This window comes from Cupressus sempervirens, chromosome 4 (assembly GCF_028749045.1).
Source record: "Cupressus sempervirens isolate cs-2001-9-10 chromosome 4, ASM2874904v1, whole genome shotgun sequence".
Taxonomy (NCBI): domain Eukaryota; kingdom Viridiplantae; phylum Streptophyta; class Pinopsida; order Cupressales; family Cupressaceae; genus Cupressus; species Cupressus sempervirens.
The window spans coordinates 628,659,108-628,681,865 of NC_143121.1; the positions used below are offsets into that span (position 1 = coordinate 628,659,108).

Genomic DNA, 22,758 nt, shown 5'->3' on the forward strand with positions numbered 1-22,758 from the left:
TTGAGTTGTAAGGGAGATTGAAGACGGTAACAAGTCGAATTTACTGGATAATAACATTGGACTCTTTGTTTGGTGGGACATTGCCAAAGATTGAGTGAATCACGTTATATCTTTGTGTCTATGTTTCGTTTATGAGTGCTTTATTCCTTTGTCATATTGGGTATATTTGCATGTAATTGTTATTTTTTGTCTAAGAAATCCTAACAAGACAAAGCAAACTTCAACTTCAAAACTATAAATTTTAAATGTAAAGCAATCAAATCAAATAGAATTGTCTGGCTGCAACAAATGGAATGTTGCAAAAGTAACAAAACGTGCAAATTTGTTTTTTTTGTAGCATCATGGACCTCCTTGTTCCAACCCATGTGCTCAAGCAAGGGTTGCGTACCAACAGTAGTCTGTGGCACAAAGCAACAGTCCAATTTCAATTTCTGAACTCTAGGGCCAAGGATAATAGTGCCATTATAAGGACCAGCAGTATAAGTACTAGCACTAATACTAGGGCAAAAGGGAGGCATGGAAGAACCCTTTCCAACATAGCCTACAGATGTGGATGCAGATATCGTTGTGGCTATAGATGAATGGAAGCCAATAGCGTTTATCTCTTCTTGTTGCTTATTTTTAGTTTCTTTATCTTTTGCATGCTTTTCTAACCAGACATTACAGAATCGAATTGCCTCAGGAGTTGCCAATAAACATAGCTCAGCATCATTGCCAAGCATGTCGGCAATATGGTTTTTAAGCCTATTAATGCCACCATGAAAAGTTTCTTTACAAAACATGCATTTTGTTTGGTTTTTTTTGTCTACTTGGAAACTCTTCAGTATATTCCAAGATTCACACTTTGGAGGCATTGAGAAGAATAAGAAATACTGTTTTCAAAACTTGAAGGCTGTTGCAATAAGACAAAATTAGGGAAAAAGCCAAATTTGTGCATCGTATAATGTATTATAGAAAAATCAGCAAAATATATGTTTACATTTTTTTCCTTAATAAAATCAAGGGTTTTCTATTGCTCTACTTCTCTCATGGAAGTGTGCACTTTACATTTTAATTGAAAACATTCAAGATTTGGAAAGTTGAAAAAATAAAAAATAAATGAAAAATCAGCAAATATACAAAAAAGGTAAAACCTACGAAATCTACAAAATTTAACACTTAACTCTTTCAAATGAGTTGAGAAGTCTTGCAATGGACTCTTTGAGGCTCTCAATGCAAACCTATTGCTTCCCCAATGTGATTTAAAGTCTCCTTGATGTTCTTCCTCACTGCTGGTTGCAAGCATATGGCTTCTCTTTTTCCTCCCTCTCACTTTTCTCTCTAATTCTCATAACAAGCAACTAGAAATCCATTTAGGGCAAATTAGAATGCATATGCAAAAAAAAAAAGTTAGTGGTGATTTTTAAATTTTTAATTGGCAACTTGTGGCTGCCACAGCCCAGATCATGACCTATGGACACAGTGGGTCATGGCATGACCCACAGGCTTTGTGAGTCATGCAGGTCATGGCTCATGACCCATCGGGTTACATGGTCAGGTCATGAAAACTCGTCAGGCCTGACTCGGCTCACATGTAGTTAAAACCCGCATAACTAAATCAATAATCATCTTGCATTTCTTACCTTGACTCTTGCATTGGGTTCTATAAATGAATACCTCCTATTGCACTTGTTACTGTGGTCCCTTATAAACATCGTCATCTCTCCAGCAATCTTTAAACTTAGTCAAAAACAAAGATATACACCACCATGGGCCCTGACTTCTTAGCCCTCTTTTCGTACTGACTGAACTTTTTTCTCAACCCTCCTACCACTTTTATCATTCAGTGGACACTTAACTAATGTGTGCCCTACCTCATTGCATGCGAAACACCTGCCTATGAACACCCTTGTACCTCTACCTGAACCAAATCTTCCTCCACCTCTATATCCTCTTCTCTAACCAAAAATTGGTTCCTTACCTCTGTCATTACTTCCTTATCCTTGTCCTTCATTGTTGGTTTTGTTGCCCCTACCTCTATCTGCACTGCCTCTACAACCTCCTCCTTGTCTTTCTTGTTTCCTATTGACCCTCAACTCTCTATCCCTTGCTCCATAGCTTCTCTCATCTTTTAAATTTCCCTAGCCATTTGGTTCTTTGGAGGCATCTTCACCCCTACACCCAATTTTCAACACGAGTACCTACTCACTTATCCCTTCAAGGATCTGTTAGTATCTTTGATACCAATAAGATGAGGAGCAACCTGAATCCCAAACAATTTCTAAAATGATCCAACTGATTGACACAACTAAGGCTTCAAAACCTTTAGACTTACTTGGTTTCCCTCCTTCACAAAGCTACACCAAACCACTACTTTATGGTTCCCAAATTCAATGGCTTATTCCAACACCTTCAAGGGTCCCAACACATCCCAGCCATCATAATACAAAGGTCTGTACTTACTCTCTTCAACAGGTCAAACACCAAACACTTATCCGGCCAGCAACTAGGCCTATTCTTAGTAGCCCTACAAAACGGGTAATCTCAATTTTACTTCAAACTTTTCCAAAACATCAACCAAATAAACTATACTTCTAGATACCATTTTGGGAATCCTATTAAATACTTCAAAACTAGATGACTCCTTTGGACCATCTGCCCGGACCATTACCTTGCACCCCTCAAACTAGGCCTAATTAGCTGTCTTTTACAAAGCAACTACAAACAAGTCAACTCCCCAAATTTCCAAACCATGAAATAGTCTTACATTACGTTTCAGATCAAAGGATTTTCACACTCACTTGATCAGCCATGCTTATTTAACCAGTCATTCACAAAACCCTCACTTAGAAGACTGCATTAAGGACAGCAGTCTTCTCAGAGCTCGTAATCAAAGCTCAAAAATGTAGATGTAAGCATCCCAAAAGGGACATTTCTCAACTTTTCTTGTAAAAGAATGTTTGCCTTCTTAAAGATCTCATATAAGGTGTGAGGCAGTTGTATTTTTTGTATACAGGACATTTGTCCAAAGCGAGACCAGGGGTTTTCTTACCCCGTTCATTTTCCCGAGGTACCTACACTTTGAACACGAATAAAATGTAAAAATATTTACAATATTAATAAAATCAAGGCACAAGCCTATTATCAATAAAAATAAAAGTGCAATTAATGAGTATCAAAAGTTTTAAAGATGTCTTCAAAAATGAGCAATTAATGGACTGGTCTGATTAATTGGGATATCAATAAATATTATAATTGGTTATGTGAAAAATATTGAGTTGTATAATGTGTTTTCATTGTCACTTTCTACTAAAGTTCTTTGGTTCAATTTGAAAGCTTGAAATAATGAGAAATTTAATTTGGTAAGAAGGGCACCTTGAAGTCTAATAAATGACTCAAATACATTATTGTTGCAATGCAGGTGACAGTCACAATGGAGAATTCAAATGCAACGGCATTGTGACAGGCATTGAACCTGTTGGGAGACGGCATTGTGACAGTCAACGGGCAAGAGGTTGGGCATATAACACGGAAATTAATCCTACATTCCATAAAGAACTTATGGAATTCCACAACAAGAACAATAAGAAAGAAGCAAACAAACCTGAAGAGAAGGAGAAGCATGACATGCAAATCTACTTCAACAGTGACAGGAACTCAGACATTGAAGAAGTAAGATCCAATGAGTATTTGTCTAGTATCTCCCGCACTAGGCCACTGGGAGTGGGAAACATACGGCGAGAACTGAAACTTCTGAACAGCTTGATTTATATTGTTATGTGAACTAGAAAAATCATGTAATACAGCATTTTGTTTCAGTTATATGCATAGGGGAGTCTTCTTTTCGGTAGTTCTTTTGGCTAATAACTATATACCTGATTCAGCAGATTAAGCCTATTTAATTACTCTAGAACTCAAATGTTGTGTTTTATTACAAGAAAAACTGTAAGATCTTGTTATTTGAGGCATCAGGTAAATCAAATTGGGAAGAGATTCTTGAATATTTGATGATCAGTTGACGAAGTTTTCCTTGGCCATTGTCGCTTCTCTTTTCCTCATTTTAATTTTCTTTTCTATCTTTTTAAATACTTTTGAGGATTAGTGTAATGCCTACCCCTAGTTTAGTTTTATCATTCTTATAGATTTCCAGGAGTAAGCCTAAGTCTTGGGGGAGTGGATGTAATGCCTACCTCTAGTTGACTTTTTAGATTTGTTTTACCGGATTCTTTTAAGCCTATTCTATGATTATGTTTTATGACTATCGGTACTTGGTTATCGGATTTGATTATATGTCACTTCATACTCAATTTATTTATGTGACGAGTTATTTAGTTATTTCAATTATTTCACGACTATTTCAATGATGATATATATGTTCATTTAGTGACTTTCAATTATTTCATGATGTTAGTTAGAGGAATGATTTGTATGCAGTTTCTATGGTTACGTACCCCATACTTTATGATTGACGTTCCTGATGTGGTTAAGGGAGGGAGTTGTAATCACTTGCTAGTAGGGATCTACACGATGTACCACTTCCTGTCATTGCCTGTTTAGTTTAGAATAGCATGGATTTTATGCAGATTGCAAGTACCAGGTATCGACTTCCCTAAATTGCCGGGATGAGCGTACCCTATTGCAGTATCTCAAAGGTATAAGTGGGAAGATAACTCTCGAGTCTGAATCCTAACCCTAAGCCAATTGTCCTAGGAAGTAGGACAAGTATCTGAGTTGTTTACCCTTCCGAATTAGTCAAATGACGAGAATTTGTGATTTTGACCCTGGAGTTTGATTACGTTTTTTGTCTTCAGTTGAGTTGTCGTATTTGATTTTGTGGGTCTATGATGATTTTCTATTATAATTAAATCAAATTAAAAGAGTATTTAATAATTTAATTTAATGAAAATTTTATAAAGAAAATTCAATATTTAATTATATTTGATTAATTGAGAAATTAATTAAATAAAAGAATTAAATTTATAGATTTATTAAAGTTCTAATTTTGGCGTAATTATATTTATTTAATTTAATGATAATTATTTAGGAGTTTAATTTTAATATTAAACTCTAAATAAAGTTACTAATTAAATTAATAAATATATTACCAAAAACGCCTCGCAAATTAATTAAAGAGAGAAAGGAATTAATTTAATAAAGATATTTTAATCAAATAGCAAAAAGGTTGTGCATGAATATTAAAATATAATAAAATAATAAAAGATAAAGATCAACGAGTCTTCTCGTGTGATTGCACAATCGAAGCCCTAACTTTAGGGGAGAACTCTTTATCAAAGATCTAGAGCTCATTTTGCAATAACCGAGTTTTGGAGGAGCCGATTTTGGAGAAAAGGGTTTTCCAAAGGAAGGAAATTCTTGCGTGTTTTGTGCATTCGTTGTTTTAGCATCAGATCCAAGTAGGATCTTGTGGGTTTGTGCAGTAGTTGCCCGTTCTTGATTTCTCTGCCTTCTTCTTGTTTGCGAACCTATTTTCAAAATTGAATTGAATTTTAAACCCTTATATGTGATTCTATCGTTCTTCATTTGAGAAACCTCTGTATGTGAACAGAATTGAAACCCTTGTTGGTGAATCAATCGTTCCTTGTCTTCAAAGACGATTGTGAATGAATTTCAGCTTTTGAAAACCCGTAATTGTTAATTTTGGGGAACTCATATTTAGTTGATTGTATTCGGATTGGGATTTGAAAAACAAAAGGAATATTAGAGTTATTAGTTGTTTATATATATATCTCCTTTCAGATCTAATAAGTGAATTGATAAAAGAAAATTTATATTATCTTTAAAATAAATGCTATTGAAAATTACCTTTTTAAGTACAAACTACAATTTGAATTGAGAAAGGGCTGCTGTCATATTTTATGTTTTTTATATAAATCATATTTTTTTTTAAATATTAATATAAAGTTTGGAGGGGTCGTCGGCTGTCCAAAGGACAGGTGCGCTACATTGGGCAACGCGGCTTTGGCCACACCCCAATTTTGGGGCTCGCGATAAAAGCAATCGCATTTTTGTTTTATGTTTTTTTTTTTTTTATATTTATATTATTATTTTTAGATTATTTAATATTATTAATGTTATTAATATTATTATTAATAAGTTTATTATTATTATTATTTTATTTTATTTAATAATCATTATTATTAATAAATAATATACTATATATATATTATTTTATTATTAATTAAATAATTATTAGTATTAATAATATAAGTTAATAAATATTTAATAATAATATTTAATTATGAAGTTGTAAAAAAAACTTATTTTAAATTGAATTAATAGTGTATTTTTATAATTATAAATTTTAATTGTAGAATCTCAATGGTTTTTGGTGTTGTTAAATTTATAGTTCATTTTTATAAAACAATGAGATTTTATATTTAAATGACTTCTTTATGAATTGTTAAGTCCTTTTTAGATTTTGTAAACTCAGAAACCCTTAACAAATATAATATTTTGAAAAGATGAAAACTGTAATGTGTATGTTTACTGAACTCTTATGTTTTTATAACGAACTGAACTATGACACAATGTTTAAACAACTTTATATGAATTGTTGAATCGTCTAAGATTCTAGCGAACTCGGAAACCTTAGCAAATCTGGCAACTAGATAAATGGAAACTGAAACCCTGATTGAGATCAAAAACATTATGAACTGCAATATTTGGAAATGAAAATGAAAGCTTAAAACCATAGTGAAAATTAAACCTTTGTGTTTTCAAAACCTAATGTATTGAGAAAGTTACATTGTATGTACTCTTTATGACGTGTGGTTTACTGTTATGGTTTTGGGGTTGACTTAGTTTTTTTACCAATCTGAATGTTTACCAGAGGCTTGGGGATTTGTTCTGTGATGTCATGATGATGTTTTATTACGATCTTTTATACCCGACCATGGTGATGTGTCATGTGTGTGCTATGATGAGTTCGCTCAGATGTTTTGATGTGCTTTCTAGTTTCTTGTGTGGGACTGAAGTGAATGGTGTGACTTTTCTAGTATAACCTTTTGAGTCTTCGATCAGTTATCTTTGGATTGCTTCCTAGTGGCTTGTATAGGACAGGTGATTATGTGATTTGTTCTCGGTGATGTCCTGCTATGACGTGGATTTGGTTTATGTGTACTTGATTTTGGGATCAGTCCTATTAGGATGATCGTATTGGTGGAATCTGTGATTATGATCAGTAATATTTTAGTACGTTTCAGTTGCTTGTTTAAGAACTGATGTGTGGTTTATGGTCATTTGAGATCTTTTTCTTTTGTTGAGCTTAGGGTAGGTTATTTGTATGTCATATTGGGAAGTGGCTTGCAATGGAGGTCGAGGCCCTAAAGAGGCTGTTGGGTATCCCATTTTACGTTATTTTAAAAAGTGATAACATTTCATTAAATGGGTTTAAAATGAATTAATAAGATATTGGTACCACAGAAAGCCACTAGGGGATTCGGAGTATTAAAAGACTGCCAGGGTAACCTTAGAGCTAACTTGTTAGTATGCCTTGTTTGTACAAAAGGATATTGATGCCACATAGAGACACTAGGGGGTTTGGAGTCCATAGTGGCTAACAAGGTAACCTTAGAGTTGGCTCATGTGATGACACTTGCCCACTTGCATCGTAGATTTCCTACGTATCCATGTTGCCTCTAGGATTAGTTGATACTTGTGTCTTGGTACCCTTGAGTTAGATTGCTTTCAGAGTTTCCTTGACCTAGATGTTGATTTTGACTTTTGGAATTGTTATCTTGTTTGGGGCTTGAGACTATCTCCTCAGCGCGATGGGAGACCCTTTTTGGGTTATCATGAGGTCGGGTGGTAGTGCTTTTTTACATCTACCATTGAGCTCTAACAGTTCGATGTCGTGGTTGGAGTTCCCTGTTCAGCATTTCCTTTCATTCTATTCATGTGTACTATGATGGATGGTTTTACCTATTGTATGGTATTTTATTTCATAGATCTTACAAGATGATGTAATTTGTTTTATGATATATATTCTTTCAGTCTTTCATACCGTGTGACTTGTACAGTGGATGATTGTGCATTCTGATTATTACCAAATGGCATCCTGTAATTGTATATTATTTAAATGGATTCATACTTATAGTTATTCCATGATGTGAAATTGTTGTGTTAGATTTAATATTAATAAACTTAAATGTGATTCAACGTCATGGGACCCTTAAGAGATGTAATCTGTTTTATGGTATGTGTTTATGTGTATGTTATTGCTTCCACTATATTATATCTGTTGTTGTTAAGTTATTATCTTTCAAAAAAAATGTTTGGCAAACTTGGTGAAACTTTAGGTTAATTTCTTTTGGGTTCCTGGTGGGGCGTTACAATTAGTAGAACTAGAAACTGCATGACTCAAAAAATGATACCTTATAGTGTGGGAACCAGCACAGTGTGTTGTTGTGGGATCACCAACAAGATAAGATAAGATAATTTATTAATGTCCAACTAGAGATCACCAAAGGGTCTAAGGGACTGAGAGTTACAACCAAGAAACAGCCAGCAAAAGGAACACCATGTTAATCCTGGAACTGGTAATCCTACTGATCTGATAACAAATCAATCTAATTTGTTCATACATGATCTAGATTGATCCAAAGTCTTTGCATTATCCTCTTAGGGATATCGGCATCTATCCTTAGAACTAGTTTGGATTTAACTAAAACTCTTTTTTGTTAAGTTATAATTAATCTTGTCGTTTCATGGAAAAGTCGTCGACTTCTATGGATGAGTTAAAGTATGTTTTGGAAGGGACATGTCCCTAGATCTCTCTATTTATAATGGGTTTGGTTGAAGCGTAAGAGCACATAAGAACACAATAAAGCCTACTCCTTAGTCAGTACTGCCCATATACAACTTGCAAAAGAAAAGACAATTTCAGATTTATATTTCTAATTTAATTCAAGACAATACTTTGAAGTTATTTACAGCAAGCTAGAAAGGAGAGAAAGAAGGTCGAATCTAATCTCTGATTTAGTCATAGAATTTGCAAAAAATTTACATGGTATCAGAGCTCTAGTAGTCGAACCTAGGCTCTGCAAATTTAAGTAATCAAACCTTATATATATCTAGCATCTATCTCCTATCTTCAATGGCATACACAATCAGACCCGACGACAGGTTTGATGGGAAAGAACACTTTGATGCCTGGAAATTCAGAAGCATAATGATTCTTGAAGAAAATGATGTAAAACAATTTGTTGATTCAGCATCCAAACAACCTCCAGTTGAACCTCATAAATCTATCTAGAGTGAAGGAAATAGAAGTCATTCAGAGCATATTAGATGAAGTAAAGAATGATATTGTACCTATGCTAACAAAACATCAGACATCATTTGAGATGATGAATGCATTACGAAATGCATATGAGGTCAACAATACAACTAGAGTTCTTGCACTGAAAAGGCAACTAAATCACATACAAATAAAGAAAGGAGAATCAATGAATTCTTACTTCCTAAGGGTTGCCAGCATAAGAGATGAACTTTCAAGTATAGGAACCATCATTAGTGATATGGCACTAACACTAATGGCTACAGATGGATTACCAGATTCATGGGAAACTTTTGCACAAGGAATAAGTGCCAGAAATAAACTTCCTGACTTTAACAGACTTAAGGGAGATTGTCTTCAAAAAGAATCCAGAAAACTAAAGAAAGGAGGGAAACTGAAAACAAAAGATGAAGAACTTCATGTTCTTAATACAAACTCCTATAAGGGCAAGAAGAAGCATTTCAAGAAGAAAAAGGGAAATCAATAGAATGGGAAACTCAAGAAAGATCTATCCAAAATAAAGTGTTTCAAATGTGAAAAGTTTGGACACTATAGATTTAATTGTCCTAAAAATTCTAAGCAACAGGTGAACTGTACAAATATTACTAGGGAAGAAGATAACTATGATCCGGAGAATCCTGTATTGTATTCATCACTATCAAATGAAATCTCAAGTAAAGCATGGGTAATTGATAGTGGATCTTCTAGACATATAACAGGATACAAAGAAGCACTAGACTCTATATTAAAAAAGGTTAATGGTGAAGTCGCCATTGGTGATAATTCAGCACATTTCGTCGAAGGAATTGGAAACTGCACCTTGAAACTAAAATCAGGAAATTCTCTTCTCCTCAAAGGAGTACTCTACGTACCAGGAATAAAAAGAAATCTAATCTCGGTTATAACACTTGAAAATGATGGGCATAATGTTGCATTCGTGGATGGTAAAGTAATAACTTGGGCAAAGAACTCCTTAATTAAGAAAGCGAAGTTGATTGGTCAAAGAAAAGGATATTTGTATGAATTAAATTCAGAATCTAGTCGACCTATTCAAGTCTTGATTCATGAAGCTGCAAACATAAATGAAATATGGCACAGAAGATTAGGAATCAAAAACTTATCAACCATGGAGAAGATGGTTACTGGTTTACCTAAACTAAATAAAGACCACTTAAGCATATGCAAAGAGTGCGCTCTGGGTAAGAACACCAAAAGTCCATTTCATGATAGCACTAGAAAAACAAATAATGTTTTGAAATTAATTCATTCAAATTTATGTGGACCTATGCCTGTTCCTTCTCTTGGAGGATTTTGGTACTATATTTTGTTCATAGATGACTTCTCTAAGAAAACATGGATTTACTTCTTAAAATGCAAAGAATCAAAAGAAATCCTAAAGAGATTTGAAAAATTCAAAACATTAACTGAAAACTTATCAGGACATAAAATTAAAACTCTTAGACTAATAATGGAGGGGAATACACCCCAGGTTTGTTTAAAAGGTTTTGTAAAGAAATAGGAATTAAGAGGGAATACATCGTTCCTTATAATCCAGAACAAAATTGGGTAGCGGAAAGAAAGAATAGAACAATTATAGAAGCTGCTAGAGCTATATATTTGATCAAAATTTAGAATATTATCTTTGGGCAGAAGCCTCTTGTACTATTGTCTATACTCAAAACAAAAGCCCTCACTCCCACCTTAGAGATAAAACTCCCGAAAAAGTCTTTACTAAGGTTAAACCCAATATAAGTCATCTTAGCATCTTTGGGTGCCCTGTATATATCCATGTTCCAAAAGAAAAGAGAACTAAGTTAGAACCCTCCAGGAGGAAAGGTATTTTTGTAGGGTATAGTGAAACATCTAAACCATATAGGATTTTCATACCTGGACAGGAAAGTATTGAACTTAGTAGGGATGTAATTTTTGAAGAAAATCTAGCATTCAAAAGAGCCCTAAGTTCTAAAGAACCTTCTCCTCTACCTAGTTCTGAAAGAAATACTAAGTCTGAGTCTCAGAGGGAGAACACAGAAGAAATTGAAGATGAAATTCAAAATCTAAATTTTGGAGAAACTCAAAATTCAAAGAAAAGACCACTTTGGGCTATTAAAACAATTGAGGAAGCACAAGACTTTGCTGCACCTTCTAGAACAGTTAGAGAAAGCAAAAGACCCAAAAGATTTTCTAGTTATACCAATGTAACCCAGGTGCGCGCACCCGAGTCAAAAACCTAAAGCACTCGGTGTGGGTGCGTCACACACCCGAGTACCCCCATTGGATAAAAATGCGCCATCGCACCTTGGTCGCACCGGTCAAGCACCCGGATGGTTCGCGGGTGCTCGGGTGGGTAACGGATGCTCGGGTGCAGGGGTGCTTGCAGGGTGCTCGCAAGGTGTGGCCGGCCGAATGGCCCAAATAGTTTTTAAAAAAAAAAAATTTCTTTTCTTTTTTAATTTGTTTTTTTATGCATGCTTAGAGAGCACTTGGGATGATTCCATTCTCATTATTGACATTTTGTCATTTTGTTAATTGTACTCACTTTGATATGGCTACGATACATTATTTCATTTCGTTGTTTCATGCTACTCAGCTCATTGTCATCATGAGCATCTTTATGATATATCATATATGATATTCATATTTGAACAATGAATTTTGAATTTTGCATCTTGAACTAAGTTAATTTGTTAAATTGTCATTGGCAACGGTTATGAAGTTTCAAGTTTCAAGTTTGAACAAATGGTTTGTGAATCACATTTCAATTTTTTCTATTCAACTATATTTGGTATGTTATATAATATATTAAAGTATTATTTCATAATTAGAATTTTCAATCATTAATATTATATATTATGCAATCACCTCCCCCTCCCCCTTCCGCACCCCACTGCCGCACCCCCGCCGTCCCCCTACCGTCCCCAAATTGAGGCCATTTTCCCCACTCCCAAAACTTGTTCGCCCACACCGCCACACCCCCACCTTGGGGTAACATTGAGTTCTACAACAAACATGAATGATTTGTCCAAAACAAAACCAACCAATCCTTTAGATACTATTAAACATACAGCTTGGAAAGAAGCTATGACAGAGGAATACCAATCTATTATGAAGATTGATGTTTGAAAAATTGTTCCAAGACCTAAAGGAAAATCTGTTGTTTCTTCCAAGTGGATACTTAAAATAAAGCATTTTGCTGATGATAGCATTGAGAAATATAAAGCCAAATTGGTAGCTAGAGGATTCTCTCAGAAAGAAGGGATTGATTATGAAGAAACTTTTGCTCCTGTTGTCAAATATACCTCTATAAGAGCAATCCTAGCCATTGCAGCATCGAAGGGATGGAAAGTACATCAGATGGATGTAAAAACAACATTCCTAAATGGAAAGATTACAGAAAAAGTATATTTGGAGCAACCTGAAAGATTTGAAACTCATGATCCTAACGTTTTTGTTTGTAGGCTCAAGAAAGATCTCTACGGGCTTAAGCAGGCTCCAAGGGCTTGGTATGAAAGAATTGATAAGTAACTCACCGGCTTAGGATTCTCCAAAAATGAAGCCAATCCAAATTTATATTATAAAAGAGATAAAGATGATATGGTAATTTTGATACTGTATGTTGATGATTTACTTATAACAGATGATGATCATCTCATAGATCAATGCAAGAAAGATCTAATTAGAGAATTTGAGATGAAAGAATTAGGACTCTTTCATTACTTCCTAGGACTGGAAGTACGGCAGAATTCTGACAATATTATACTTAATCAAGGGAAGTATACATCAAATATTTTGAAGAGATTTGGAATGTGGAATTGCAAGTATATGTCTTCTCCTATGGAGACTAATCTACATAAACTTAAAAAAGTAGCAGCCGAATCACCTTCCATAGATGCTACTCTCTATAGACAGATGATTGGGTCCTTTATGTACTTGGTAAATACAAGACCTGATATCTCCTATGTTGTTAATGCCTTAAGTCAATTTATGTGTGAGCCAAAGGAGATTCACCTAGTTGCAGTCAAACACATTATAAAATACTTACGAGGCACTCTTAATCTTGGGCTCAAATATGAGAAAGTTGGCTTAGATTTGCATGGACTCACTGACTCAGATTGGGGTGGAAGTGTTAAAGACAAGAAAAGTACTTCAGGATGTTGTTTCAGTTAAGGATCAGCAATGATATCTTGGATATGCAAAAAGCAGTCTTCAGTAGCTCAAAACTCCACAGAAGCCGAATACATTACAGCAGTGATGGCCTCTCGAGAAGCAGTCTGGCTAAGGAAGTTACTTGTTGGATTATTTGGGCAAGCCATGAATCCTATGATTATTCATTGTGATAATCAAAGTTCCATCAAGCTTTCGGTGAATCCAGTTTTTCAAAACAGGTCCAAGCATATTGAAATGCCTTACCATTATGTAAGAGATATGGAAGACAGGAATACTGTAAAACTAGAATACATTTGCACTGCAGATCAGACAGCAACATATTCACCAAACCTCTATCTAGAGTGAAGATAGACCACTTCAGGAGAAGACTTGGTATGGTTGAACTATAGTCCATTTGTATTCTTTAAATTATTAATAAAATAATTTTATTGTCAGGCTATTGACTGTTATGGGCTCCATCATTTGCATTCACTATTTAAGAGGTGACGATCTTTGAGATAATGAACACTTGCATAAAAGACATTATGAGAGATGACGATCTCTTAAATAATGTGCTAAACAGTAGAGTTCTACTATAGAATCTAGATGAGTTCAAGATCACATTGTGATATAGACATTGCTATGTCTATATATCACAATCTGGATAAAGAAAGAAATTTTTTCCAAAGTTTATCCTGTGTTCTGGTAGATCTTAACTTAGGATCATGTTGTGATATAGGAATACCAATATCTATGAGTCACAACTTGGATAAATGAAGAACTTAAATTATTCTTCAAATTTATCTTGTATATTGTATTCTTTGCAATATTGTTATCACTACTAGCAGTGATTTGTCATATCACACGTTTAGTAATATGACATTGTATCATGTATTCTATGATACCACATGCTAAGAAGATTCAAATAGATATAGAGTATTAATTCTTGCTTGTTCATCTTTATTGATGTTGCTAGCTATGATATCTCTCAGTATGATTATCAAGTTAAGAGGGAGTGTTAATTATGTAACTTGTAATCCTACTGATCTGATAACAGATCAGTCTGATCTGTTCTTACATGATATAGATTGATCCATTGTCTTTGAATTATCCTCTTAGGTATATTGGCGTCTATCCTTAGAACTAGTTTGGATTTAACTAAAACTCTTTTGTGTTAAGTTATTATTAAAACTTGTTTCATGGAAAAGTCGCCGACTTCTAGTGATGAGTTAAAGTATGTTTTGGAAGGGATCTCTCTATTTATAATGGGTATGGTTGAAGTCTAAAAGCACACAAGAACACAATGAAGTCTGCTCCTTAGTCAATACTGCCCATCTACAACTTGCAGAAGAAAAGACAGTTTCAGATTTATATTTCTAATTTAATTCAAGACAATACTTTGAAGTTATTTACAGCAAGCTAGAAAGGAGAGAAAGAAGGTTGAATCTAATCTCTGATTTTGCCATAGAATTTGCAGAAAATTTACACACCAAACAGTGCCCAAGGAAAAGCAAACAACCAAGAAACATAAAGGAAGAGCCACTAAAAAACACCACCAGGAGGCTGGAGGCAGAATCCTGAAGAATATGCAAGACCATAATAGTCTACTAGGTGTAGGTGGAGGAGAAGATGGAGTGACAGTGACAACAAGATCAATACCATCATCGTCATAAATACTCACATCAGGAACATCTCATTAGGTGCATCAACAAAACATCCTCTAAAGGACTAGAAAAATGGGAGGGAGAGGCCTATAGTGGAGAATCGTTCAGAGTAAAAGACTCATTTAATAGTTAGTATTTATAGTTAACTATTGGCACCTACTTTGTGCCTATTTAAACTATTTTGCAGGACAGTATAAAATGGAAAGACGCACCATGCAAGAGACACATTTGACAAACTGTTTGACTGCTGCAACTCTATTACTCACTCTGCAGGGTCAAAAAATTCTTGTAGTTGAAAGGTAGAACCTCAGCCCTGATATTTGATCCTTTCCCATAACTGCAATTTGACAAATCTAAGATTATTGTGCCCCTTTTTAAGGCCTGGCATCGAGACAAAGTTTGCAAATAGGCAACAATTTCAGAATCAGATCTGGCACTACCAGCCAGGAAGGTCATAAAACTCAGTTTTAGGCCCAGTGCATGCTTTAGATGAGATCTGAGAGCCATACAGACCTAGAACTCTCCATAAGGAAACATTTGGTGGAGCTACAGAGAAATTGAACCTGCCCAATTCCAATGCTTCTGGAGATCTTGAAGCCTTGAGGTGGGTGATCCAGAGGTTTGATTCTCATCGCCACACTGCACATTACATGCCTTATTTACTTAAAGCTGCCTAAAATCATCTCCAGCAGCAATGTGTCACTGAATTTTTCAATTACAACACCACACAAGGGGATCATATGCTCTTACCAGTTCATAAGCAAGAATAATTGCAGAAAACAGTGATAATAGCATGCATATGTCAGGTCTAGAGTTTGGTACACCCCCAGATCTGATCACAAGTTTGTGCATTATCATTAAATATCACAAATACTAGGGCTGAGTGCAGATAGACTGGATCTGATTGTTACCAGCAGTCATTCCTCATTTAAGGGGGGATTCAACGAACTCAACATGATGCCCTTCAATGAGTTTGATTTATCAAAATTCTGAAATTTTAATGTTTTTCCCACTTAGAGCTGTAAGCTGGCCCTTTATTTTGACGCAATTTAGATACAAGATTATATTGTGACCTAGGGTTTATACCAGACATGTAGCAATCACAGTTGTTAAAATTAGACTTAGATTAATCCTATGAAATGGTATTTCAGTATTTGAAGAGTTGCTCAAACATATCCAGCCACTCTTTTTCATTTTTTATCTAATCTTCCAGTTAATTCTGGTTGTCAAAATTCAGGAAATATCAAAAACAAATCAGAAAAAAACTAAGATAACAAAAAGGGGCATCTCACATGACCTTATTCATACTAACATAGCAAAAATTAGTAAAAATAGTTGTGTTTTCCTTTTAATTTACTAATAGGCAAGTTTCAAAAATAATAACTCACTGGAAACATAAACCAGCACGTTGTACCATCTTTAAAATAGTTGCATCATTAATTATCTTGAAATCACCCGATGTCAAATCTATATCTGCATAGCATGCAGGATCCATGGCCGACTTAGAAAACAATTTACAAGTTGCTGCAGCATAACAGAGGGTTTGTGTTCCCAACATTGAAAAGACCTTCAAATCACATAAAAGCATGAACAAAGTTTAGCCTCGTGCTTTACAATTCACCAAAAAAGCAAGAATATGAAACCAAAAAAAATGAATCATTTAATTGGCACAAATCAGACCATACAATGCATTTTTACTTTAAAATTTTGAAAATTGAAATGGACTTTCAAAACAACTAAAAGCATGGAAGTTTCCCTGTGAGAATCTTTATAGGGAAATGCTCATACACAAATGAATCTATGAACAAAATAAAGGCAATGACGGTATTCCACGACATTCAACCACCAATGGAAAGTAACAACAAGAAAACCACGCATTAAGATGTTTCCACTGAAGATATTTTTTACTGATCTGGAAGTTTCAGATGAAACATACAGCCATGAAAACAGGATTAATGATTGCACTTGTGATATATTATAATTAAAAAAGTGAAAGCAAACAAAGAGCAAAGCCTCTTGCCTTGTCTGAAATTTATGGGGACTAGGGAAACCATCTAGTCTGCTGAAAGTCAAATTGAAAGGCTCAAAGAAGTGTGTCAGGATCATACATGTCCAAAAAAAGGTAGGGCAGTATGTTCATTACTGTTTCTAGTTAACACTCCACTCATCATTATTCATGCCAAAAGTCTGTAGCAGCAAGCTGAAGTGTACCAAAGCCTCATATGTAAAGGGTAGCTAGCAATAGAGAGAACGCAAACAGATTTTTAGGGTATATAATCTTCAGATATACTCAGCTCTTTTGAAATGATCGAAATTCTTATGGTTTTAACTTGGCCATATTTTTTTTCACCTCCTAAATTTATCTCTCATTTTTCCTCAACTAAATTCTTGATCTGCAATTGCTCTGTGTTTGTCTGGATTGAAAGATAGTGAGGAGTGAAATTTAAAAAAGAGCCGACAAACTCTCGAGGACATGCATCAAATGATGATCATAAAGAAAATTTTCACATATTTACAGAAAGATCTTTTCAAAAAGTCCTTGACACAGTCAAACTCCAGATGCCAACCTTCAGATGTAATGTTGTGGATAAACTGGAACACCATTGGTCAAGAATGAGGAAATACCATTCTTTAGTATGTGTGATGCCTGAACAAGAGAGCTCTTCAAAAGCCATGACCTGTTCTAGATATTTCAGTTTATGTCATTAGAACTGGTTTCTCTCGTATATGTGCAGTTGAAAATTGCATTCTTCACATATTTCATTCTACATTTTTGCACACATTTTAGTGTCTACTACTCCTTCCATATTTTAGGACTCATTTAGCCTAATTTTCAGCCTGAAACCCTTCATTAGCGTGTTAACAAAGACGGGCCAAACTCACTCTGTCGTTTCCAACTCATCCCCTACATTTTGAGATCCTATGCATTCAAGAACACAACCAATCACCATCGAATGAGAAAACGCCACCCCTGTAATTTCTAGTCTATGTATTGCAGTCAATTTAATGTCCATCTTCTTAGCATAAATTAGGGTTCATTCTACCTGTTTCTTGAGCCTTCTTCCTTGCACCTAATGACAGGATAAACTCTTTCTATTTACTATTCATTTCTTATGCTTCTGTTAGCCATAGTTTAATTGATCTTTCTAAACAGCTATCATTGGCAGCATTTTTTGTTTTGATGGCTTTCTGTTTTCTACCTTTGTCTTCCTATTGATTTCGTGTCAACATTGTTCCTGTTTGCATTATACTCTTATCAATTATTTTTCTATTTTCTTCAAGGTTTCTGGGAGCACATTCTATGCAACCAAAAATAATTCTTCTAGGAGGCCACTTGGTTCTTGTAATAATGCTCAACAGCTGATATTTTGGAAGTTTAAACAACGAAATTCTTTGTCGCTTTGAGGCTTCTTTATCAATCTCTAAGATTTAAAGTTATTTTTCTCTGTTAATGTCCATTTATCATTTGATATTCAATTACATTTATGTAAAATGTTATAGTTTATTTAGAAGTCTTTGTAGCTTCTAAAAATTCTGTAAGTTTCTAATTTATTGATACCTTCTTTTATATTCCCACAGCATTTAATAATGTTCTACTTTCTTTTTGTTTTCTAAAAGATGCAAGTTCCTTCCATTTGCTTCATTTATTCTGTATAACATCACTCTATACACGTTCTCCATTTTATTGCTTCTTACAAGTCCATTAGCCCCTCTTTGCAACCTTAATATTTAATAACCTTCCAGCTTATTGTGTCATACACACACACTCCATTGCAAATGAGGACCACCTAACTTTTTGTCTTAGTAACTTAGTGTTTAGCTTCATTGTCGTTAGCCTGGCAACATTCTTTGGATCTCTTAGTCTCCTAGCTGTTTGGGAATGGGTTAATTGACTTAGGAATTCCTACGTTGAGATGTCAAATGAAGATATTTTCTAAGGATTGAATCCCAATTGCAAAAACCATGTTTGAGGAGTAGTTCCTTTAGGAAATCCACCTCCAGTTCAAGTATCCCCTTCAATCCTTATGTAAGTTGAGATGTTTTACCAATTCATGTTTGAAGTAAGGGATGAAACTGTGAAATCACAATGTGGAAAAGAGAAACATCAATATTTTGTAAAAAAAATAGGGAAATGCAACATAAATTTATTAATGTCCAAAAAGTGACCACAAAACAGCTCAAAGGGACTAAGGGAACAACAAGAAAGAAACCCAACAGTAGCAGCATAAAACAATGACTAGAAACAATAAGAAAAAGAGAAAAGAAAGAACACGCAAAGACCCTAACAAGCCCAGGGGTGGAAGGGGCGAGAAGACAACCCCACCATGTCAAGCAAATGTAGGAACCAAAGAGGCAGAGAAAAAAACCCTAACAAAGGGATAGTTCATGGATGTAGTAGTGGAGCCATGTCGATGTCGGTGGTGTTGTTGTCTCTATCTATGAAGGTGTCTCAAACTAGAGGAGGTAGTAGAGATGGAGCTGGAACTAGATCTCTGAGAATAGGATCTCCTGGGTCTCACAGATCTAGGCTAGGAAGGCGAGTCCAAGTGCCTTTTCGTATCGCAAACCATCTTGAAGGAGAAAGAGGTAATGGTTGATCTAAAGGGGACGTTGGGTGCATTGAAAGGTGTGATCCTGCAAGCAAGTAGTCTCCTGAAATAAAGGGCCATACAACATTGGTCTGTGTACCTGAAGAAGGATGAGATGGAGCAAGACTTTCAAAAGAAGCAATAGAAACCTACCTATAATCTCATAATAAATAGGATAGTGAAGAATAAAGTGCTCCACAGACTCCACCTCACTAAGAGTACACAACTTACAAATACTGTAACCTCTATCCAAAAAGTGATCAATCTAATTGCGGAGATTGTGGGAACGAACTCTAAAAAACCCAAGAGGAATCTTGAGAAAGTGTTGCTATTGATAATATTTGGCATTTACACATCCATAGACTTATTGTGCAATAAATAGGGGCACTTATAATAACTGCCAGGCTGGGCATTGTTTGCGTTAGCAATTCGATAAATTTGTTCTTGATTGACTGTGGCGTGTACAGATTCTATTTGTTGGACAACAAGTGACCATAACATAATCATTTGCATCTGAGTTTTTTCTAATCTAAAATGTTACGACAAATTATTTAAATCAAAATTTGCAGTATACACTTTTGCAATAGTCAAATAGATTGTCGTGTCCTTATCTTGAATCCCAAATTTATCACCTCTTAATGGTATTTTGTAATGTTTGTGATGCACATATATATCTTGTCTTTCCGCAGTCATGAAGAAGAATTGCCTTCCATGGGGACAGAGGTTTCTTGAAAGCACTCACGTGTACTGCTTTCAACTGTAGTTGTCACACTTATAATGTTGATTTTCCTTCGACATACAAAGACTCTTGATGGTCCAGTGCATATTACTTTTTATATGCAATCTCATTCCTTCGTATCTAAACATCATTGATGTTGATTTAAACGCTTATTGGAGATTAAATATAAAATAGTAGTCATTGCTACTTCTTGAAATGTTATCTCTGCAGGGAACAATTGAATATAAACTCCCAAGAGTTCAATGATAGTCACACTCCTATGCTGAAAACTCCTGACACCATCATTATTCGTTGTGGGAATAATCTGAATTGTTTGTAGGTCCTTCTCCATACATGAACTTCTTATTTGTACCTGTTGGTTGAACAAAGTAATCTTGTTTTATGATACTGCATTTGGAATCCCTTCAAATAGGTACACAGGAGTAAAGGATGGAATATGCATTGCTAGGAGTGAACCTGAATAAAAATAACATAACTAAAATGACTAGAATGTATTCATTGAGTATTACTGTATGCTTGTTGGACATTCATTTGTCGTGGTCACCATATTGTGCTATGTGTTAATTCTTGAGAATGAAGTTGCTTCCCTAATTTGTACCTCCACTCAATTCATAAGACATTGATTGTCTTTGCATATGGTATGCCTAAGGAAGTTTACTGTAGATATCTGAACTATCCATTCTTGTTGCTTCTAATCAGTAAGTTAACTCTTATTTTTATTGTTGTTAATTCTTCTCAGACCTATATAATTCAAAATTCAAGGGTCAAACAATCTCAAAAATAAACCCTTTAGCACAAGCAATCTTCGCTCTCAAAGAAAGCATCGTTTGATTTTGGGTGAAGATTCTATCAAGTTGATGGAAAAGATGATGAAATCCATGCCATATAATGTTTGTCCTATAATACGTTTCAAAGGAGTGTCTCAAATGGAGGTCCTATTTTGCAAAAAATATGGGGTTCGATCACATAGGCTAATGATCCTCTCTGAAACCCACATGCCCTCTAGCCCTGGCCTAGCACCGATTCAGCTCTCTAGAAAGAAGGGTATTGAGGGTCGTAGCATACAACTTTGTGAAGGTGTGACTAGTCATAGTAGTTTTGTATTAACCAGGATTAGTAGTCGGACCCACCTTGTGGTTCGGATGAATGAGATGGTGGGACCAAGGAGGGGATCCCAAGCAAACCACATAGTTGAAGGGCTTAGCTTAAAGAACCCAAACCAAAAGTCCTCCCCATCAGCACCTCTGCTAGTACTCATTTATCTGATAGACTCCAAGACAGTTGAGCAAGTAAAAAGATGACAAGAGGGTGAAGGCGGGATGTACGAGAGGTTAGCTAAGGATATCGTACAGAAAGGAAAGGTCAAGAATAAGGTGCCCAAGATGAGCTTGAGAGTGGAGTGGTGGGGGAACAAGGTATGCCAGAAGGACTTAGGAGAGTGGAGGAGGAGCAAAGGGCGAATTTACAATGGGAAATGAACCAAAGCTTCTTGTTGTAGAGGAGGCAATAGGATAGTCGCAAGGAGAGAAAGTAGGGGTGTTGGTGGGTGAAGGCATGGCAAAGGTGAGAATGGAAAGCCTTAAAGTCTAAATCATACCAATGGCTCATAGGCCAAGAACGTCTAGGCTTAGGATTGAAGGGTACAAGCGAATGTGCGAAGGACAACAGGGTAGCCTCCTAGATGTAAGTGAGGAGGCAAGAGAAGCAGGCACAGGCACGAAAATGGGAAGGGCAGGAATTTGTTAGAAGAAGTCGTCTAAGATGCAAGGAGAAGAGCTTAGGATTGCCATTCTTAAGATGGAGAAGGGTATGGCGAGGGGGTGAATGGAGGGGGCAAGAGAAGTTGGGAGGCAAGGGGAGGCGGAGGCTACGAGGAACTGGTGCAGGAGATGGAGAGGCAAAGGAGAGAGTGGTCGGATAAGGGGAGAGGAGTGATGGAAAATCGATAAATGAAGGGGATGTAGAACTAAGATGCTAACACATAGTTAACAACACTAGCCCCACCACCATGAGCTCTACAGGTAAAGGCATGAGATCCCGAAAAGCACTAGAACCCATCACATATTACAAGGGTGAAGGACTCACAAAGTTGAAGAAGATGTCTACCATACTTGGTGAGTGGGCCCATAGAGTTAGTTGAGGATCTTACATAGGCTAGACATGCCAAACTCAATGTCCTCGGTACAAAAAGAATTAGAAACTCTGTTATGAAGTGAAGTTTGACCGATCTGAGTATGGGCATTGAAGTCCTCGAGAATGAGGTCACCATTAGCGGCAAACTGAATGATCTTGCCAAAAAGATCATTGTACGAGTCCCCATAAATGTTGTTGTGTATGGCATAG

At 35.6% G+C, this 22,758-nt stretch overlaps 1 protein-coding gene across 3 annotated transcripts in view; it reads right to left on the reverse strand.

Moving 5' to 3' along the window:
* The window catches only part of LOC149562798 (F-box protein At4g02760-like), a 58,830-nt gene that overhangs the window by 14,686 nt on the left and 21,386 nt on the right, over positions 1-22,758 (reverse strand). For all 3 annotated transcript variants that reach the window (XM_089826259.1, XM_089826258.1, XM_089826257.1), the window contains exon 2: positions 16,476-16,654. In XM_089826259.1, coding sequence (XP_089682385.1) covers positions 16,476-16,654 — 179 coding nt within the window. The remainder of the gene's footprint in view (positions 1-16,475; positions 16,655-22,758) is intronic.